Source organism: Cervus elaphus, chromosome 20 (genome assembly GCF_910594005.1).
Source record: "Cervus elaphus chromosome 20, mCerEla1.1, whole genome shotgun sequence".
In the NCBI taxonomy this organism is placed as follows: Eukaryota; Metazoa; Chordata; class Mammalia; order Artiodactyla; family Cervidae; genus Cervus; species Cervus elaphus.
This window is the reverse complement of record NC_057834.1, coordinates 72,988,853-73,009,896: the sequence shown is the minus strand read 5'-3', so window position 1 is coordinate 73,009,896 and position 21,044 is coordinate 72,988,853. Positions and strand designations below refer to the sequence as shown.

Sequence of the window (21,044 nt, the reverse complement as noted above, 5' to 3'; positions counted from 1 at the left end):
ATATAGGCTTATTCAGTTTATCCATTTCTTGTATGAGTTTTGGCAGATTGTGCCTTTTGAGTAACTGGCCAGTTACATCTAATTTTATTTAAATTCATGGGCTGAGAGCTGTTTATAACATTTCTGTATTATCCTATTAATGTCCTTGATGTTTGTAGTAATATCTCCTTTTTCATTTCTCGTATTAGCAGTTTATATCTTCTCTCTCTTTTTTTATTAGTCTGGCTAGAGGCTTATTGCTATTATTAATCTTTTTGAAGAGCCAGTTTTTGGCTTTGTTGATTTTCTCTATTGATTCCCTAATTTTAATTGCTACTCTGGTTTTTAGCATTTTTTCCTCTGCTTAGTTTGGATTTGATTTGTTCTTCCTTTTCTAGTTTGTAAGATGGAAGCTCAGCTGATTAATTTTAGATCTTTCTTCTTTTTTCATATATGCATTCAATGCATAGATGTTCCTAAGCAATGCTTTTGCTGCATCCCATGGTTTTCATGTTGCATTGTAGTATTTAGCATAAAATGAAGTTTGAATCATTTTGTCACTTATTTGAATATATGATTATATATTGGGTTCAAGACCCAGTATTATTAAGCAATGATTATTTTTCTCATTCTTTTTAATAATTTATTTGAGGTGCATTTTTCTTCAGTTATACCCACTGTAAATAATTCTAAATAACATTCCAAGCATACAGTTTTTCACATTAGAATAAGATTGAACAGTAGCTTAATGTTGCTTTTGTGTTTAGGTTACACATTTGGATATGACTATTCGTGGGCACAGGGGAGAAATGGAACAGAAAATAATTAAATTAGAGGGTACTGTGGAGAAATCAGAATTGGAACTTAAAGAAAGCAGCAGACAGGTAAATTGTTAAAAATTATGTCTTAAATTATTTAAAAAATGACTCCTTAACTATAAACATATACTATTCACATAAAATGGCTTCTGACTAGAATAGATACCATAAAAATACTGCATTGAACTGTGCCACACAACTTGTGGGATTTTAGGTCCCCAGTCTGGGATTGAACCTGATCCCTTGGCAATGAGAGTGTGGAGTCCTAACCAGTGGGCTACCAGGGAATTCCCAATGATGCATAATTTTCATTATCTTGTACTTGCTACATTATATTCATTTTCTTCTCTTAAATTTTTCCCCAGCTTTATTGAGGTATAATTGATAGTAAAAAGTGGCATATATTTTAGGTGTACAATGTGATGTTTAAATGGACATATACATTATGAAATAACTATCAGAATTAAACTAATTAGCATATCTGCCACCTCATATAGTTACTTTTTTTTTTTTTAATGAAAACACCAAGTGTACAACATAGTATATTTTAGGTATACACATAAGCATCTTATTAGGCACAAAATTCTGATATTTACATCAAAGTTATGTTTGTCTCAAGAAAAACACATTTTAAAATTTTGCTATTTTAGATATACAAGTTTAAAGCTTGACTTACATGGATTGCAGTTATGATGGAAGAATTATTTTTCTTTATTTACATTAATATTGCTCTGTTTAAAATTCAGATAGAAAGTTTGAATGAAAAATTGCAAAATGCCAAAGAACAACTTCGAGAAAAAGAGTTTATAACACTACAAAATGAACAAGAGATAAGTCAACTGAGAAAAGAAACTGAACGGGCCCAACAAAAGATGAAAGAAATGGAAAGTGTAAGCAGATTCTTTTCCTCCTAAGGAACAAGGTTGATACAGATCTTTGTTTTAAACTGATTGGTTTTATATGTGATTGGTATTTAATATGCACAGAAAGTGTGCCATAAGTATTCTTAGGCTAATTATTTGTGCCAGATATCTATTAATTTCCTTATCTTCTTAATTACTTTATTATTGGTGAGTTATCATGTTATTTGTCTTTACATTCTCTATAGGCATTGGCATGATATCTCTTACATAGTAAACCCATGATATATGCTCACTTGGTCAATAAATAAATATTTTAATTGAGAACCTACTATGTGATAGAACTGAAGATCAGATATTAATAGGATGCACTACTTTGTCCTTGAAGAACTCTATTCAGAGAATGAATTAACAGATAACGGTATATTATTGATGTCAAGTACTTCAAGTTGCCAGATGAAGTTTGATAACTTCATATCAGTTTGCATGTGTGTTGACTTCTGAACTCATTCTACCCACTTGCCTTTTTAAAATGAATTTGCTTCTAAGAGCTCTCGTAGATGTAACTTTTTCTTGTTTTTAAATACTATGCTCAGTTTTAAAACTTACTGTATAGCTCCTGCTGGCGTTTGATTAACTGATTTTCTGTCTCATCCAGTCATATTTAAACTCCACAAGGGTAACTACTTTATCTCCTGTTTTCTTCTTTATCCTCAATACCTATAATAGTACATATCACATAGTAAGCATGAATAAATATTAGTTGAATTTTATATATATATATAAATTAAGCAAGGTCTCTGAGAGCAAGTTTGGGTTCTAGTGTGAAAAAGAAAAAGATTGTTGACTCAGTTGTTTCATGTTCTCAAACAAGGGCTGGCTAAAAGTATTTACATGAGATTTATACTGATACACAACCCAGTGGGATCTTGGGCCCCCATTCTAGACATCAGGGTCCTTGTAATTTGTACTGGTTTCTTTCGTTCTTATCAGTCCTAAAGTTAAGTGTCATTACCTACCATCTTATCTATGTCATCAAGCTAATTTAAAACTAATTTACTTTTTAATGATTTTTTTTTCCTCTAGAAATAGTACTTTACTAGGGATTTAACTGAGAAATGTGAAATATTTCAGAGAGAGTAGCAGCAGTCCCAGTAACAAATTTCACTTTTGCAGAGAATAAGGTCGTCCTTAACCCAGCTATGTGGATTAATTGTGGGCTTTATTTATACCAGTATTTCCTCCATCTTTGACATGGATAATCAAATATTAACTTCTTTCTTCTCTTTATATTATTATGTATTCTGTCATGTTACTTCATACTGTTAAAGGATTATGCAGCTTGCATGTTGAAGGCATGCAAAATATACCAGTGAGTCCTAGATTTATTACAGTACTTTTGTCATTTTCTTACTATTAAAAAAATTTTTTTTTTCTGAATATCAGTTTCACAGTGGTTTATATTCATTGTATGTTAAAATATATAGATGTTTAGTTGGGAGGGAGTAAGTCACTTATTAAAAGAGAAATCAGAGTAAGAAATAGATTATCTCGGTCATTTTATTTTGAAACATACAAATGTCTTGTGCACTTCAGGTTATGAAAGAGCAGGAACAGTACATTGCAACTCAGTACAAGGAGGCCATAGATTTGGAGCAAGAATTGAGACTAACTCGGGAGCAGATGCAGAACTCTCATACAGAATTGGTGGAGGCTCGTCATCAACAAGTCCAAGCACAGAGAGAAATAGAAAGGCTCTCAAGTGAACTTGAGGAAATAAAGCAACTCTCTAAAGAGAAAGTAATTCCTATTCTAATTTTACCTTATTGAAAATCTTAAAGTTTTTAACATTTGCTTGTTTTGACAGTAGAATATCATTTTTATAAAAGTTGTGTTCCACAGCAGTGTGAATGTACTTAAAAACAGTTAAGGTGATAAATTTTGTGTTATGTATATATTACTAAAAAAAAAAAAAAAAAACCTGTGTTATATTTAGCCTAGCATTGTAGTGTAATTAGGAAGTCTCTCAGAGCTGAATTTTAGTCAAACTGGTTAGTTTTCAATAACATAAGTTATAAAGCACTTTCAGACTTTCAAGTGAATTGGAGCTACCACTGGGACAGAAAGAGAAATCTAATGCATCTTTTTTCAGTAAAAAAATTTGCATTTGTAGCCATTTATAGATGAAAACTATCTAGATTTATAACTGTTAGAAACCTGCAGTCTAGAACTTTGGGGAGGAAAAGTGCTTTTACATAGCAAGACTACTAATATAAATTGTACTTCCCTAGTATTACATAGAAAATTAACAACTTGCCTTAAAAATATTTAGATTAATATGCTTGGCTAAATTACTTAGGCTGTTAGAAAAATGTATTTATTGATATTCTACAAAAGTTCTTGTGATTTTTCTGCTTTTTACTATGGTTCTAATTCAGTATGGGTTTTGAGTGAAAGTGTTTTTACATTTAGTTTTGGTTAACCTGATGGCATTTTTATTCACATTTCTGGATGGTTAGACTAATAAAAAATATATAGGGAATTTTTATTAGACTATGTCAGGCACTTGGGAGTCTACTAGGAGAAGGGAAGCTATCTACTTTTATCTCATTTCTGTCCTTATCAGTAATATCTAAATGTAGTATAATTGATTTTATCTGATAAACCAAGCTCAGTTAATCAAATAACTAACTGAAAGTGGAGAATTATTAAGAATGACAGCTTAAATATTATATTATAACCCCAAACTCTAAGTTTACAGTCATTTGTTAACCTTTTAATGTGGGACCAAATCTTGGCTCTTTCTATATGGGTAGGGTCACTTGATTACATTCCACCTAGTTTTTCTTGCATAAACCACATTCATATGCCATCATCTATAGTTTCCAATTTGGTTTTTTAAAATAGAGTTAAGAGACATTCATAAATCAGTCAGAGGACAGCATCTCATATTTTGTATGAGATTTCCCACAATATTTTACAACTAATTAGGTAGCAGATGTTTGTGTCTCACTTGTCGAATTGTCTCAAAGCATATAACTTAGTTTTCATATAAAAACATTCCTTTTGCATGCGCATTTCATCTGTATTCATAATGTATAATAAAATTACATGATTGTAGTCACAAACATAGCTGTCATAGATACGTTTGATACATGCACAACTGACTGTAGATAAGCAAACAGCACATATGGTGAGCAAAAATGCCTAAAGAGGAGACTACTATCTGCTAAAGTTCAGTGTCCTGTGGTTATTAGTTTATTTTACCAAAAGCATTGATTAGTGAACTTACGATAATAAACAATATACTGATAATTTCCCATTTGTACTCTCTTAAATATCTAGATTAAATTCTAGATTGTTACACTTTTTAAAATGTACATTTAATAAGGTAACTGTGTATGAGTGTTCATACAGTATTACAAAAGACTGAAGTACTTCCATAAATGTTCTGAATTGTTTAGCTACAATAACCAAATAAACAAATAGTGTAACCTTTGCTTAATATGTCATTTTTAAGGAAGCTCATGGAAAATATTTAGCTGAAGAATTGGGGGCTTCTCAAGTACGTGAAACTCAGTTAGAAGCAAGAATGCAAGCAGAAATCAAGAAATTGTCAACAGAAGTAGAATCTCTCAAAGAAGCATATCATCTAGAGGTAAAGAAAAATTTAATTTGTTCCATTACTCCCTGCTAAAGTGTGTTGATCTATCTGAACAAAGTATAAATCTAGCTTTTAAATGTTTATTATAGGGAAACACATTTGGTCTTTTCTGGTAGGCTGAACATATTATTTTCACTTCATATTCCAGTGTACTAATACCCTATGGATTAAGAGCTTGAATTCTTTAGCCAGGCATACTGGTTCTAAATCTCAGTTCATTACTTGGTACTTATGTAACCTTAGGCAACTAGCTTAACATCTCTGACTAAAATGGATATAATAATGCTATCTATTTCATAGAACTGTGTGGAGAATTAAATTAATTAATGTAGTTAATGTTCTTACACCAGAGCCTGGCACATCATTATCATTGTCATAACTTTATTATAAAGTAACACTTGCCACAATTACCTGGAGGTATTTAATAACCAATGTAAGCAGTTTCATGTGATGTCCATCTGTTAATGTGTGGTAGTTTTCAAGGTTTGCTCTGATCATAAGTTAGAGAGGCAGTACGATAGTTTGCTCTTTATCAGTATGTCCTGATCCTTTACAGAGATGGACAGTGTCATCAATTAGAATGGCATTGCTTGTCTTTTTTAAAACTATATTTGAAGATATTCAAATTTAAGCTTCCTTATGAAGCATTCTAATAAAGCATTTTTCTGGATGGTGCTTGTTGCAAATGTTATTGTTTAGTCACTAAGTCACGTCTGACTCTTTGTGACCCCATGGATTGCCTCACGCCAGGCTCCTCTATCCTCCACTATCTCCCGGAATTTGCTCAGACTCATGTCCATTGAGTCAGTGATGCTATCTAACCATCTCAAAGACATTTATATTAAACTCGTTTTGAGGGAGTTTGGTTAACATCTGTTTGAGGAATAAATTGTGTTTTTGGTCAACATGTCTTACTTAAATGCATTTAGAGTCAAATCTCTTTGAAAACATTGTGTCTGCCAAACAAAACATATTTGTGTGCTGAATCCAGTCCTAAGGCCAAGAGATTACAACCTTTGGTCTTTGAAGACAAATGTGAATGCTGATGAGTTCAGCATAATTATTTGATATTAGCTGGTCAGCTTGGTGACCTTCAGTAATAGTTGGTCCATCTCAAGTATTTGCCAGCAGCAACTCAATAAGCTTTTATTACATGGTCTATATTTCTACTTTTATTTTAATTACCAAATTTTTTACTTTCACTTTTATAAGCCTCTTAAAATTATTTATAAGCTGATAGTACAAAAAATGAATTGTAAACATTGGTTCTAGTATTGCTATTTAATATCTAGTGTTAATATTTTATATGCAGCATATGAAAATACCTAATATGGACACTTTCACAGGGGCTGCCACTGTTGGCTTTCAGGCCTGTTGGGGATGAAGGCACCCAGCACAATGCTTTTCTGGTTAGACCCCAGACATGTAGGTCCAATTAACTCTTGTGGTGGTACAGAAGGATGAAAGCTCTACATAGGAACATGATGTGAATGGAAGAGACCTGTCATTATGCAAACAGTATGGCACTCATAAACAGACAGTAAAAAGAGCACTCATCTCAAAGAGAACAGCACTTGTGTCACAGTGTAAGTTAGATGCTTGTGGAACAGCTTTTGATAAATGAGGTCTTCCAGCCAGACAGTGATTCCTTTGGACCCATTACCTTATATTCATGATCAGATTGGATCACCTCCCATCCTGAGGCTCCCCAAGACTTTTGAATAGTTTTTCAGTGATCCTTAAGAAAGACACCCTCCCAGAGAAATGCAGTATTTATACACAATGCATTGGATCTCTAGGAAACACCAAAGTTATCAGTGACGAATGTGGCAAATGACTCAAAGGCTACTGTGAAGTATTTTTGTATGGCTTGATAGTAAAGCTCCTAGAACCAGTTTCTGTCTCTGCAAGGTTCCAAACATTTGGAAGAAGCTGACCAGTGCCTGGAAACCCTTTTCCGTATCCATTTACACAAGCTACAGCATGCTATTAGTTGCAACATTATTGAGGGTTACAGAGCTCTTGTGAAGTAGATTGAAGATGAATCTGCTAACATACCTAGAGTTCCTCCAAAACATAGTCATGAGGATAATATGAATTTGCCCAAACCTGTGGGAGCCTTTAAGGAATGAAAAGAGTGGATAATAAAATGGATAATAAAATTTTCCAAAAAAAGAACCTTCAAATAGGAGTAATTAAAATAAATACTTGCAGGTTAAAAATATATATATATAGGTTTGTTGTGGTTGTTCTTAAGAAAGATGTTTTTAAAGTGTGTGTGTTGTTTGAATATAAAATGAAAGTATATTATTAAATAGAAAAAGGGATTGATAATTTTTAAGTAATTTTTTAAATAGGTTTTAGAATTGTCAGGAAACTCAATTGCAAAGCTGATTTTTTTCAATAAAATGAAATTTTTAAAAACTTTTTTATGGACAATTTTTAACATATTCAGAAGTAGAATGGTATAAATCTTCCTGTATATTGTTACTGTTGTTCAGTTGCTCAGTCATGTCTGACTCTGCGACCCCATGGACTGTAGCACACTATGCTTCCCTGTCCTTCACCATCTCCCGGAGGTTGCTCAAACTCATGTCTATTGAGTCAGTGATGCCATCCAACCATCTCATCCTCTGTCGTCCCCTTCTCCTCCTGCCTTCAATCTTTCCCAGCATCAGGGTCATTTCCAATGAGTGGGCTCTTTGCATCAGGTGGCCAAAGTATTGGAGTTTCAGCTTCAGCATCAGTCCTTCCAGTGTGTAAACAGGGTTGATTTCCTCCAGGATTGACTGGTTTGATCTCCTTGTTGTCCAAGGGGCTCTCGAGAGTTTTCTCCAGCACCACAGTTCAAGGATATCAGTTCTTTGCTGCTCAAGCCTTTTTTATAGTCCAACTCTCACATCCATACATGACTACTGGAAAAACCATAGCTCTGACTATGCAGACCTTTGTAGGCAAAGTAATGTCTCTGCTTTTTAATACTGTGTCTAGATTTGTCTTAATTTTTCTTCCAAGGAGCAAGTGTCTTTTAATTTAATGGCTGCAGTCACCATCCACAGTGATTTTGGAGCCCAAGAAAATAAAGTTTGTCACTCTTTCCATTGTTTCCCCACCTACTTTCCATGAAGTGATACAACCAGATGCCATGATTTTCATTTTTTGAATGTTGAGTTTTAAGCTAGCTTTCATCAAGAGGCTCTTCAGTTCCTCTTCGCTTTCTGCCATAAGGGTGGTGTCATCTGCATATCTAAGGTTATTGATATTTCTCCCAGCATTCTTGATTCCAACCTGTGATTCATCCAGCCTGGCATTTTGCATGATGTATTCTGAATATAAGTTAAATAAGCAGGGTGACAGTATACAGCCTTGACGTACTTTTTCCTGATTTGGAACCAGTCCATTATTTCATGTCCGGTTCTAACAGTTGCTTCTTGACCTGCATACAGATTTCATAGGAGGCAGGTAAGGTGGTCTGGTATTCCCATCTCTTTAAGAATTTTCCAGTTTGTTGTGATCTACATAGTCAAAGGCTTTTTCATAGTCAATGAAGCAGAAGGATGTTTTTCTGGAATTCCCTTGCTTTTTCTATGATCCAATGGATGTTGGCAATTTGAGCTCTAATTGCCTTTTCTAAATCCAGCTTGTACATCTGGAAGTTCTCATTGCATGTACTGTTGAAACCTAGCTTGAAGGATTTTGAGCATTACCTTGCTCGCATGTGAAATGAGCATAATTGTACAGTAGTTTGAACATTCTCTGGCATTGCCTTTCTTTTGGATTGGAATGGAAACTGACCTTATTCAGTCCTGTGGCCACTGCTGAGTTTCCAAATTTGCTGGTATATTGAGTTCAGCACTTTCACAGCATCATCTTTTAGGTTTTGAAATAGCTCAGCTGGAATTTTATCATCTCCACTAGCTTTGTTTGTCATGATGCTTCCTAAACCCCACTTGACTTCACACTTTAGGATGTCTGGCTCTAGGTGAGTGATCACACCGTCGTGGTTATCCAGATCATTAAGTTCTTTTTTGTATTTGTTGTTGTTCAGTCTCTCAGTCGTGTCTGACTCTGCGACCTCAGGGACTGCAGGATCCCAGGCTTCTCTGTCCTTCACCATCTCCCAAAGCTTGCTCAAACTCATGTCCACTGAGTCAGTGATGTCATCTAACCATCTCATCATCTTTTTTATATAGTTCTTCTGTATTCTTGTTGTCTCTTAATATCTTCTGCTTCTGTTTAGTTCATACTGTTTCTGTCCTTTATTGAGCCCATCTTTACATGAAATGTTCCCTTGGTATCTCAGATTTTCTTGAAGAGATCTCTAGTCTTTCCCATTCTGTTGTTTTCCCTTATTTCTTTCGTATATATTGCTCAGCTTCAATAATTTTCAACTCCTGTCTGAGTCTTGCGACCCCATGGACTGTATGTAGCCTGCCAGGCTCCTCTGTCCATGGGATTCTCCAAGCAAAAACACTGGAGTGGGTTGCCATTCCTTCTCCAAGGGATCTTCCTGACCCAGGAATTGAACCAGGGTCTCCTGCATTGCAGGCAGATTCTTTACCAAGAAGCCTGCTCATGGCCAATTTTACTTAATCTGTAAGTATGTTGACTATTTCTTTTATATAAAAGGAAATACTTTTGAGAATGAAGAAGAGTGCTGTTATTAATTACCCCAGAACACCAGGCATAAAACCTGGACGATTGTAGGCAAACTGGGAAGTATGATCACCATACTTTTAACCTCTCTCAGGTCTCTTTTTCCCTCTCTCACATACCCTATAATTTTGGGGGAAGGAAATCCAAAACATGACTGTTTCATCAATAAACATTTCAATAAATATATCTGAAAGATAGGAACTATTTAAAAAATATAACCACAATGCCATTATCGTACTTAAAATTTGACTGTAATTCCTTGATATCATCAAACATGTAGTCATTGTTCAGATTTCCTCAATTATGTCTTCCTCAAAAATGTGTTTATAACTGATTTCTTCAAATCAGGATCCGAAAGTAGTCCATTGTACTTAGTTAACTGTTCTTAAGTAAATTTAAGACTATTTTCCCTCTAATATGTTATTTGTTGAGAAATCATGTTTGTAACTATAAATAGAATTTGCTTTTATTTCAAGTGGAAATGGAAAGTATTAGAATGTTATTGAAACCAACTTCATCCTATTTTCTTTCTTCCATTCCGTTTCAATTTGGGGGCTGTGTAGATGATTTCACATCAGGAAAACCATGCAAAGTGGAAGATTTCTGTTGATTCTCAGAAGACTTCTGTTCAGCAACTAAACGAACAGTTAGAGAAAGCAAAACTAGAACTAGAAGAAGCCCAGGACACGGTAAGCAGTTTGCATCAGCAAGTGCAAGACAGGAATGAAGTAATTGAAGCTACAAATGAAGCATTGCTTATTAAGGTAAGTGAACAGGTAAAATACATAAAGCAGAACTATAGTGAAGTAAATTTATGACTGATTTTCCCATAATCAGAATTCCTGGAGTTTGTAGAACACTTAATAACCAAAAATTGACCTATTGAATAAAAGGCCCTTTATTTAGAAGATACTGAATTTGGAAATTATTAATAAGAAATGTATCATATTGCCTCAAGAGAAATAATTATGTTCAAACATGAACTTTAAAAAAACCTTTTTTTTGGTGAGAACATTTAAGTTCTGCTTTTTCAGCAAATTTCATTTATATACTGGTTTTATCAACTATAGTCATCATACTATACATTAAGCCCTCAGTCGTCTTATACCTGAAAAGCTCTACCCTTTGAGCAACCTATTTTGCTCACCTCCCAGTCTCCCAGTCTCTCGCAACCACTCCTGTTATTTCTATGAGTTTGGCTTTTTTTTTTAAGATTCCACGTTCAAATAATATCATGCAGTATTTGTCTTTCTCTGTTTTATTTCACTTAGTGTAATGCCCTAAAGGTCCATTTATGTTGTTCCAAAGGGCATATTGTATATTCCATTGTATATGTATTTACCACATCTTCTTTTTTTTTTTTTTACCACATCTTCTTTATTCATTCATCGATGGGTACTTTTTTCCTTATCTGAGCTAATTGTGAATAATGTTTCAATGAACACAGGAGTGCATTTGATAACCTGTTTTCATTCCCTTTGAATATATACCCAGAAGTGGTGTTGCTGGATCATATGACAGTTCTATTTTTCATTTTTGGAGGAACCTCCACGCTGTTTCCCTTAGTGCTTGTACCAGGTAGCTTGCCTACCAACAGTAAACACCGTCTCCCTTTTCTCCATATCCTCGCCAACACTCATTTCTTGTCTTTAATGATAGCCATTCTGGTGGGTGTAAGGTGATATCTCATTTGATTTTGATATGCATTTCCCAGGTGACTAGTGATATTGAGTACCTTATCATGTATTTATTGGCCCTTTGTAAATCTTCTTTGAAAAAATGTATATTCAATTCCTCTACCTTTTTAAAAACTAAATGGTTTGTTTCTTTGCTATTAAGTTATATGAGTTCTTCATGTAGTTTAGATATTAACTCCTTATCAGATAAATGATTTGCAGATATTTTCTCCCATTTTATATGTTGCCTTTTTACTGGTTTCCATTGCTGTGCAAGAACTTTTTAGTTTGTATAGTCCCTCTTTTTTATTTTTACTTTTGTTGCCTTTACTTTTGTTATCAAATCCAAAAAATCATTGCCATGCCCAGTATCAAGATGCTTACTCCCTATTTTTTTCTTCTTTCTCGGTTTGAGTTGATTTTTGTGTGTGGTGTAGGACTAGGGTCCAGCTTCATTCTTTTGCATCTGGCTCTCTGGTTTTCCCAGCATGATTCATTGAAGATAATTATTCTTTCCCAATTGTATGTTCTTAGTTCTTTGTCATAAATTAACTGGCTATACATGCATAGGTTTATTTCTGGGCTATCTATTCTGTTCCATTTATCTGTGTGTCCATTTCTATGCTACTATGTACCATAGTGTTTTATTATTGTTACTATAGCTTTGTAATGTGGTTTGAAATCAGGAAATATGATGTTTCCAACTTTGTTATTTCTCAAAATTGCTTTAACTATTTAGGGTCTTTTGTGGTTCCATTCAAATTTTAGGATAGCTTGTTCTATATTTATGAAAAATACCGTTGAAATTTTGATAGGGGTTGAATTGAATCTACATTACTTAGGATAGTAAGGACATTTTCACAATATTTTATTCTTCCAGTTCATGAGCACAAAATATCTTTCCATTTATTTGTATCTTCACTTTCTTTCATCATTATCTTACAGTTTTCAGTGTACAGGTCTTTCACCTCTTTGGTTAAATGTACTCCTAGGCATTTGATTCTTTTTGATAAAATTGTAAATGAAATTATTTTACTAATTTCTCTAATAGTTCATTATTAATATATAGAAATACAACAGATTTTTATATACTAATTTTGTATCCTGCTGTTTGCCAAATTCATTTACTAGTTCAAACAGTTTTTTGGTGGCGTCTTTAGGGTTTTCTCTCTCTCTCTCTCTATATATATATATATATATATTCATGTCATTTGCAAACAGTTACAGTTTTACATCTTCCTTTCCAATTTGGATTCCTTTTATTCCTTTTTTTCCTCCTGATTTCTCTGGCTCCTACTCCCAATATTATGTTGACTAGAAATGGTGAGTCAGCCTCCTTGTCTTGTTCCTGATGTTAAAGGAAATGCTTTCAGTTTTTCACTGTTGAGGGTTATGTTAACTGTGGATTTGTTGTATATAACCTTTATTATCTTGGTGTACATTCCCCCTGTACCCGCTTGTTGTATTGTGCATTTTCTTCATGAATGAATATTGAATTTTGTCAAATGCTTTTTCTCCATCTGTTGAGATGATCATATAATTTTTATCTTCTTTTTATTAATGTGGTATCACATTAATTTGCAGATGATGAACCATCCTTACGTGCCTGTAACTAATCTCTCACTTGATCATGGTATATGATTCTTTTAATGTATTGTTGAATTCAGTTTGCTGTTATTTCTTTTAAATATTTATTTATTTTAAAATACTTTTTATTGATACTGGAATATATTGTTTTACAGTGTTTTAGTTTCTGATGTACAGCAAAGTGAATCAATTTTACACATACATATATCCACTCTTTTATTTTCCCTTTCCATCTAGGTCACCATAGAGCACTGTGTAGAATTCCCTTTGCTATACAATAGATTCTCATTAGTTATCTGTTTTACGTATGGTAATAAAGGAGGTAAATCCTGGGTGTTCATTGGAAGGACTGATGCTGAAGCTGAAACTCCAATACTTTGGCCACCTCATGCGAAGAGTTGACTCATTGGAAAAGACCCTGATGCTGGGAGGGATTAGGGGCCGGAGGAGGGGGGATGACAGAGGATGAGATGGCTGGGTGGCATCACTGACTCGATGGGCATGAGTTTGAGTAAACTCCGGGAGTTAGTAATGGACAGGGAGGTCTGGCGTGCTGTGATTCATGGGGACGCAAAGAGTCGGACACGACTGAGCGACTGAACTGAAGTGTATGTAAATATGTCAATTCCAGTCTCCCAATTCATCCCATCCCTCTTTCCTCCTTGATAACCGTAAGATTGTTTTCTACATCAGTTGCTCTATTTCTGCTTTGTAAATAAGTTCATCTGTACCATTTTTATAGGTTCCATATACAAGCAATATTATACGACATTTGTCTTTCTCTTTCTGACTTACTTTATCTCTGTATGACAATCGCTAGGCCCCTCCATGTCACTGCAAATGACATTATTTCATTCTCTTTATGGCTGAATAATATTATATATATGTTCCACATCTTCTTTATTCATTCCTCTGTTGATGGACATTTAGGTTTCTTCCATGTCCTGGCTATTGTAAATAGTGCTGCAAGGTGCATGTATCTTTTAGATGATAGTTTTCTCCAGATATATGCCCAGGAATGGGATTGCTGGATCATATGGTAGCTCTACTTTTATTGTTTTAAGCAATCTCCACACTGGTTTCCTTAGTGTCTATACCGATTTACATTTCTACCAACAGTATAGGAGAGTTCTCTTTTCTCCATTTATTGTTTGATTTTTTGATGAAAGCCATTCAGTTTGCTGTTATTTTTTGAAAATTTTTGTACCTGTGTTTATCAGTGATATTGGCCTGTAATTTTCTTTTCTTGTCTGGTTTTGGTATTAGGATAATACTGGCATTATAAAATGAATTTGAAAATGTTCCCTCCTCTTTCTTTAGAAGATTTTGAGAAGGATTTGTGTTAATTCATAAACATTTGTTAGAATTTGCCAATAAAACCTTTTGGTGCTAGACTTCTGTTTGGGAGGTTTTTTAAAATTATTATTACTGATTCAATCTCCTTACTGGTAATTGGTCTAAGGAGATCTCACTTTGTATTTCTTCATTATTTGGTCTTGGTGGGTTGTATGTTTCTAAGATTTATCTCTTTTTTTCCTTGGCTGACCAATTTGTTACTGTATAATTGTTCATAGTAGTCCCTTATGATCCCTTATCTCTTTGGTATCAAGTTGTAACATCTCTTTCATTTCTGATTTTATTTAAATTCTCTCTTTTTCTCTTATTAAGCCTTGCTAATGGTTTGTCTATTGTGTTTATCTTTTTTAAGAACTCAGCTATTAGTTTCATTAATCTTTTATATTGTCTTTTTAGTCTCTTTATTTCCACTCTGATCTTTATTTCATTCATTCATCTAACTTTGGGCTTAGTTTGTTCTTCCTTTTCTGTTTCTTTAAGGTAGAAATTTAGGTTGTTTTATTGGTGTCTTTCTTGTTCCTTACTATATAAATACAGTGTTTATCACTATAAATTTCCCACTTGCATCTGCTTTTGCTATGTCCTGTAAGTTTTGGTTTACTATATTTCTATTTTAATTTGTCTGAAGATTTTTTTAATTTTTCTGTTCATTTATTTGTTTTATTTTTATTTATTATTTATTTAATATTTATAATAATGCATAATATTTATAACAATTATATAATATGTAAATTAATATATTAGTTAATATTGATATATTTATATAATATGTATATAATTATATAATGATATTACAGTCATTATATAATTATATACATCATTATAGAATTATGTACATACAACCATTATATAATTATATATTAATATTAATAATTAACATTAATAATATAACTATATGATTGTTATAATAATATATACAATATGTGATAATATATAATATATAATTATCTAATATATTTATAATAATTATTTATTTAATAATTATAACTATTTTGTTTACTATTTGTTTATTTTTTATTTATTTATTTTATTATTTTTTCTGTTGATTTCTTTGATATGATGGTAGTTACATCACATGTTGTTTAATCTCCACGTAATTGTGGGTTTTCCAGTTTTCTTCTTGTAATTAATTTCTGGTTTTATACCATTGTGGTTGGAAGATGGTTGATATGATTTTAATCTTCCTAAATTTGTTTTTGTTTTATTAATCTTTCTAAATTTATTAAGACTTGTTTTATGACTTAACATATGATCCATCCTGGAGAATGTTCCATATTCACTTGAGAAGGATAGGTACACTTCTGCCCTGTGTTGGATGGAATGTTCTGTAACTGTTAAGTCCATTTGGTCTAACTTATGGTTCAAGTCCAATGTTTTCATAATGATTTTTTGTATGGATGATCTATCTATTGATGAAACTAGGGTATTGAAGTCCCCTACATTAATATATGTTTATCTCTTTCTCCCTTGGTCTGTTAATACTTATTTTATATATTTGGGTGTTCCTGTGTTTCTTAGGTGCAAAATATATACAAATGTTATATTCTTTTGTTAGCTTGATTCCTTTAGCATTATATAATGACCTTCTTTGTCCCTTGTTACTTTTCCGGCTTAAAGTCCAGGAAGACACTTGTAATTTGGAACAGGCTTGAGGGAGAAGGTAGAGAAAGTGTCTTCTGGCCTCCCTGGTCTTTCAGGTGCCCCTTGTTGTTTGTTGTTCAGTAACCAAGTCGTGTCTGTTTGTGACCCTATGGATTGCAGCACACGAGGCTTCCCTGTCCCCCATCATCTCCTGGAGTTTGCCTAAGTTCATGTCCAGTGATTCAGTGTCCATGATTCAGTGATGCCATCCAACCATCTCATCCTGTGTCACCCTCTTCTCCTGCCTTCACTCTTTCCCAGCATCAGGGTCTTTTGCAGTGAGTCAGCTGTTCACATCAGGTGACCAAGGTATTGGAACTTCAGCATCAGTTCTTCCAAAGAGTATTCAAGGTTGATTTCCTTTAAGATTGACTGATCTCCTTGCTTTCCAAGGGACTCTCAAGAGTCTTCTCCAGCACCACAGGTGCCCCAGATGCATACTAAAATAGAAGCCTGACCTCTGGGCAGAAACTTTTAAAGTATGAAAATAGACCTATTTTGGAGAAAGACTGGAAGATGGGCATATCTTGCTTGCTTCTTCTGTACTGAATTCTAAGGTATTAGCCATGGTACATCCTTGCAAGCCTGTTAAGAACTGCTTCTTTGTTTGCTATAATCCTGTGCGTCTCAGGGACGCAGGCCCCGTTGACTTTCACAGCTAAGTGTTTCGAAAACCCATTGCTCACATGGAAGTCTTAAAAGTTGGAACACTACATGTGGGATCCAAGCCCTTTACTCTTCAGGAAGAAACTGGAAGCCAGGTGTTCCTTCCCATTGTATAGCCTGTGCTTGGCATGGCCTTTGTGGCAAAAGTGAAGCCCAGCTTTCCTGTTAGTTTTGATGTGGGCTTTTCTCATTCACCCAATGTGTAGATGTTTCTCAGCTAGTTTTTTCAAAGGGAATTGTTCCTTGTATAGTTGTAGATTTCATCATTTGTACATGGAAGGAGATATGAAAGGAGCCTACATTGCCATCTTGGCCTGGCCAATTGAATCATGATGTTTACTTTAGAGGGTTTTAAAAAATTTTTTTGAACTATAAAAGTATGACAACTCATTTACAGGAGACTTGGAAAATACAGAACAAGATTACATATAGTTATACTATATATTATAATTTTTTAAGTAGATAAATTAAGATTTTTAGTTGGAGTTTCAATATCAAACTCTCAAAAATTAACAGAATGAGTATACAGAGAAGAAGGATATAGTAGACCTGAAAAGCTCTGTGAACCAATTAAACATAATTAAGATTTATACATTTTCACACATCAGTAGGATACAAATTATATTCAAGTTCCCATAGATTGTAAACTAGGAGACACTGAAACATATCCAAAGACATAAAACAAGGTTCAAAAATTTCATGGTCTAAAGGTATTGAAATCATAGAGTCAGTTCTGTTATCACTGTGGTATTATGTTAGAAATCAGTATCAAGGATATTTGAAAATAACCCATATATTTTCAAGTGCAATGTGACATTTACCAAAAGAGAGCTTCAACTTAGCCATCAAAAGCCTCAATTAAAAAAAAAAGCCTCAATAAAGTTAGACTGAAAAAAACAGATGGTAATTGCAGAGGAGAAAGCATTTAATGAGAAATTAATATAAAAATGAGAAATTAATGTTAAAGATACTTTTTTAAAAATCCCATGAATTTGGAAGTTTAATGTCAACTTTTAAATGATGGATGTATCTAAGAAGCCATAACAAGGAAAATTAGAAAATGTTTGTAATTGAATGAAAATGAAAAGAGAATTTACCAGCATTTGTTGCATGCAGCTGAAGTGGCTCAGTGAAATTAAATACAATGTGGAGTCTTGAATGAGGCATGAAAACAAATAATGGGCAGCATAAGATTTTGTGAGATTTGAACATCATCTGTACATTGGTTAATAACACTGTATCACTTGTTAATTTCCTGTGTTTTTTAAATAACATAGTATTTCTTTATATTCTCAGAATTGGATTAGAAGTTTCAAGCCTCATTCAAATTTTTTTTTAAATCACTAAGATAATACATTTTCTGAACTTTTACCAGTAATACTAGATGCCAAAATACATGACACTATATCAAAGTTTTGAGTGAATATAAATTAGAACTCTAGCATTCTGTTCATACTAAACCAACCAAGTAGAATCAAAGTGTCATAAATTTAGCTAGGCAAAAATTCACAATTTTTCTAAAATATATATATTATACATACTATATATATATGTTAAAAAAGCTTTTCTACTACACTTGATAACAGCTTGAGAAACAACAAAAAAGAGAGAAATTGGAAAACATAAGCTAAATGAAATGAGAGCATTGACTATGAAACAGAAAACATGAATCAAACTATATAAAAGTAAAATATCATCATCATATAGTTCAGTTGTTTTTAAACATGGCTATTCATTAGAAATACATCTGGCACTTTGGAGAAGAGTAGCAATACCTGGGCACTTTTATTTTTCAAAAAATTTCAAGATAATTCTATTGTGCATCTGGATTTTAAAAAGTGAATACAAGTTTTTCTGTTAAATGGTAATTTTAGTGATATAAAATTCTGTTCTTTTTAGTTGACCAATCATGATACAATGGTATTAAGCAAATAACAATTACATAATCATAATACTGAAAGATGTTTATCGGTTTTCATAGTCGATAGCCAGACAAAAAATAAAAAATAATTACAATTGCAAGCCATAATGGAACCTCATAATTAACCTCACAATATGAAATAATTACATATAGTTTTGGGCATAGAGTGATATGGTAAGTGGAAGTGCATATGTGCACATGTTCTCATCCACCCATTCAGTCTATGTCTTTTGATTGGTGCATTTAATCCATTTATAGTTAAGGTAATTATCAATATGTATGGTCCTATGATTCTGTTGGGCTTCCCTGGTGGCTCTGACAAAGGATCCGCCTGTAATGTGGGAGACCCAGGTTCGATCCCTGGATTGAGAAGATCCCCTGGAGGAGAGCATGGCAACCCACTCAAGTATTCTTGTCTGGAGAATCCCCATGGACAAAGGAGCCTGGCGGGCTACAGTCCATGGGGTCACAAAGAGTCTGACACGACTGAACAACTAAGCACAGCACAGCACATGATCCTATTACCATTTTCTTTTTTTCAATTTATTTTTTTATTGAAGGATAGTTGCTTTAAAGAATTATGTTGTTTTCTGTCAAACCTCAACATGAATCAGCCATAGGTATAAATATATCCCCTCCCTTTTGAACCTCCCTCCCATCTCCCTCCCATCCCACCCTTCTAGGTTGATACAGAGCCCCTGTTTGAGTTTCCTGAGCCATACAGCTAATTCCCGTTGGCTACCTATTTTACGTATGGCCTATTACCATGTTCTTAATTGTTTTGGGTTTATTTTTTGTAGATCTTTTCTTTTGTGTTTCCTGCCTAGACAACTTCCTTTAGTATTTTTTGTAAAGTTGTTTTGGTGATGCTGAATTCTCTTAGTTTTGCTTGTCTGGGAAACTTTGGATTTCTCTATCAAATCTGAATGAGAGTCTTGCTGGATAGATTATTCTCAGTTGTAGGTTCTTCCCTTTCATCACTTTTAATGTATCATGCCATTCCCTTCTGGCTTGGAGAGTTTCTGTTAAGAAATCAGCTGATAACCTGATGGGAGTTCCCTTGAGGAGTATTTGTCATTTTTCCCTTATTGCTTTTAACATTTTATCTTTGTCTTTAATTTTTATCAGTTTGATTATTGTGTGTCTCGGTGTGTTTCTCCTTGTATTTTGCCTGGGACTCTCTGCATTTCCTGGACTTGGTTGACGATTTCCTTTCCCATATTGAGGAAGTTTTCAGCTGTTATCTCCAGATATTTTCTTGGGTCCCTTCTCTCTCTCTTTCTGGGATCACTATAATGTAAATGTTGTTGCATTAACTTAGACTGTCTTCATTTTTTTTTTCCATTCTTTTTTCTATATTCTGTTTTGTGGCAGTGATTTCCACCATTCTATCTTCCAGGTCACTTACCTGTTCTTCTGCCTCTGTTATTGATTCCTTCTAGTGCATTGTTCATCTCTGCTTGTTTGTCCTTAGTTCTTCTAGACCTTTGGTAAACATTTCTTACATCTTCTCCATTGTTTTCATGAGATCCTGGATCATCATCACTATCATTAGAAAACGCAAGATTATATTTAAAAAATATTTTTACTGGTTTTGAGTACATATGTGATTTTTCAGATAGACTCTTGCTAGTTATTCACCCCTATTGATCATGGCAATTTATTCTTGAATTTGGAATTAATATCAGTATGATGCATATAAATAATTTAATATTAGTTCAAATTACCAATATGTATGATTGTCAGCTAAGACCTTAAAAAAGACCAACCCCACTGATAGTTGTGAAGCAATAAATGATTTTATAGTAAAGTGGAAGTTATCGAAAAGCAAAGAAACTCAATTATTACTATAGAAATACTTGTAATTATTATGCTGAGCACTTAAATTCCTTTTATAAAATGCTTGATATTGACTTACCTGGTGGTCCACTTGCTAAGACTGCACTCGCAGTGCTCAGGGCCTCGGTTCTTTCCCTGGTCAGGAAACGAGATCCTACATACCACAAGTGAGTTCTCATGCTGCAACTAAAGATCCCATGTGTGGCAGCTAAGACCTAGCACAGCCAAACACATGTGTTGTTTTTTTTTTTTTTTCTTTTTCAATGCTTAATATTCATAGTGCTACAGGAAAGTTGAATAAACAAAATCCAAAATTATGTTTCAGGTGAACCCTCTATACTTTTATTGAAATAGTAATATACTTAGTGTTCTGGGGATTTA

At 33.7% G+C, this 21,044-nt stretch overlaps 1 protein-coding gene across 17 annotated transcripts in view; it reads left to right on the top strand.

The window, feature by feature from the left end:
* CCDC18 (coiled-coil domain containing 18) overlaps positions 1 to 21,044 on the top strand; it is a 154,073-nt gene that overhangs the window by 69,207 nt on the left and 63,822 nt on the right. For all 17 annotated transcript variants that reach the window (XM_043878129.1, XM_043878137.1, XM_043878128.1 and 14 more), the window contains 5 exons: positions 747 to 863; positions 1,544 to 1,687; positions 3,254 to 3,457; positions 5,178 to 5,315; positions 10,541 to 10,741. In XM_043878129.1, the coding sequence (XP_043734064.1) occupies positions 747 to 863; positions 1,544 to 1,687; positions 3,254 to 3,457; positions 5,178 to 5,315; positions 10,541 to 10,741 (804 nt within the window). The remainder of the gene's footprint in view (positions 1 to 746; positions 864 to 1,543; positions 1,688 to 3,253; positions 3,458 to 5,177; positions 5,316 to 10,540; positions 10,742 to 21,044) is intronic.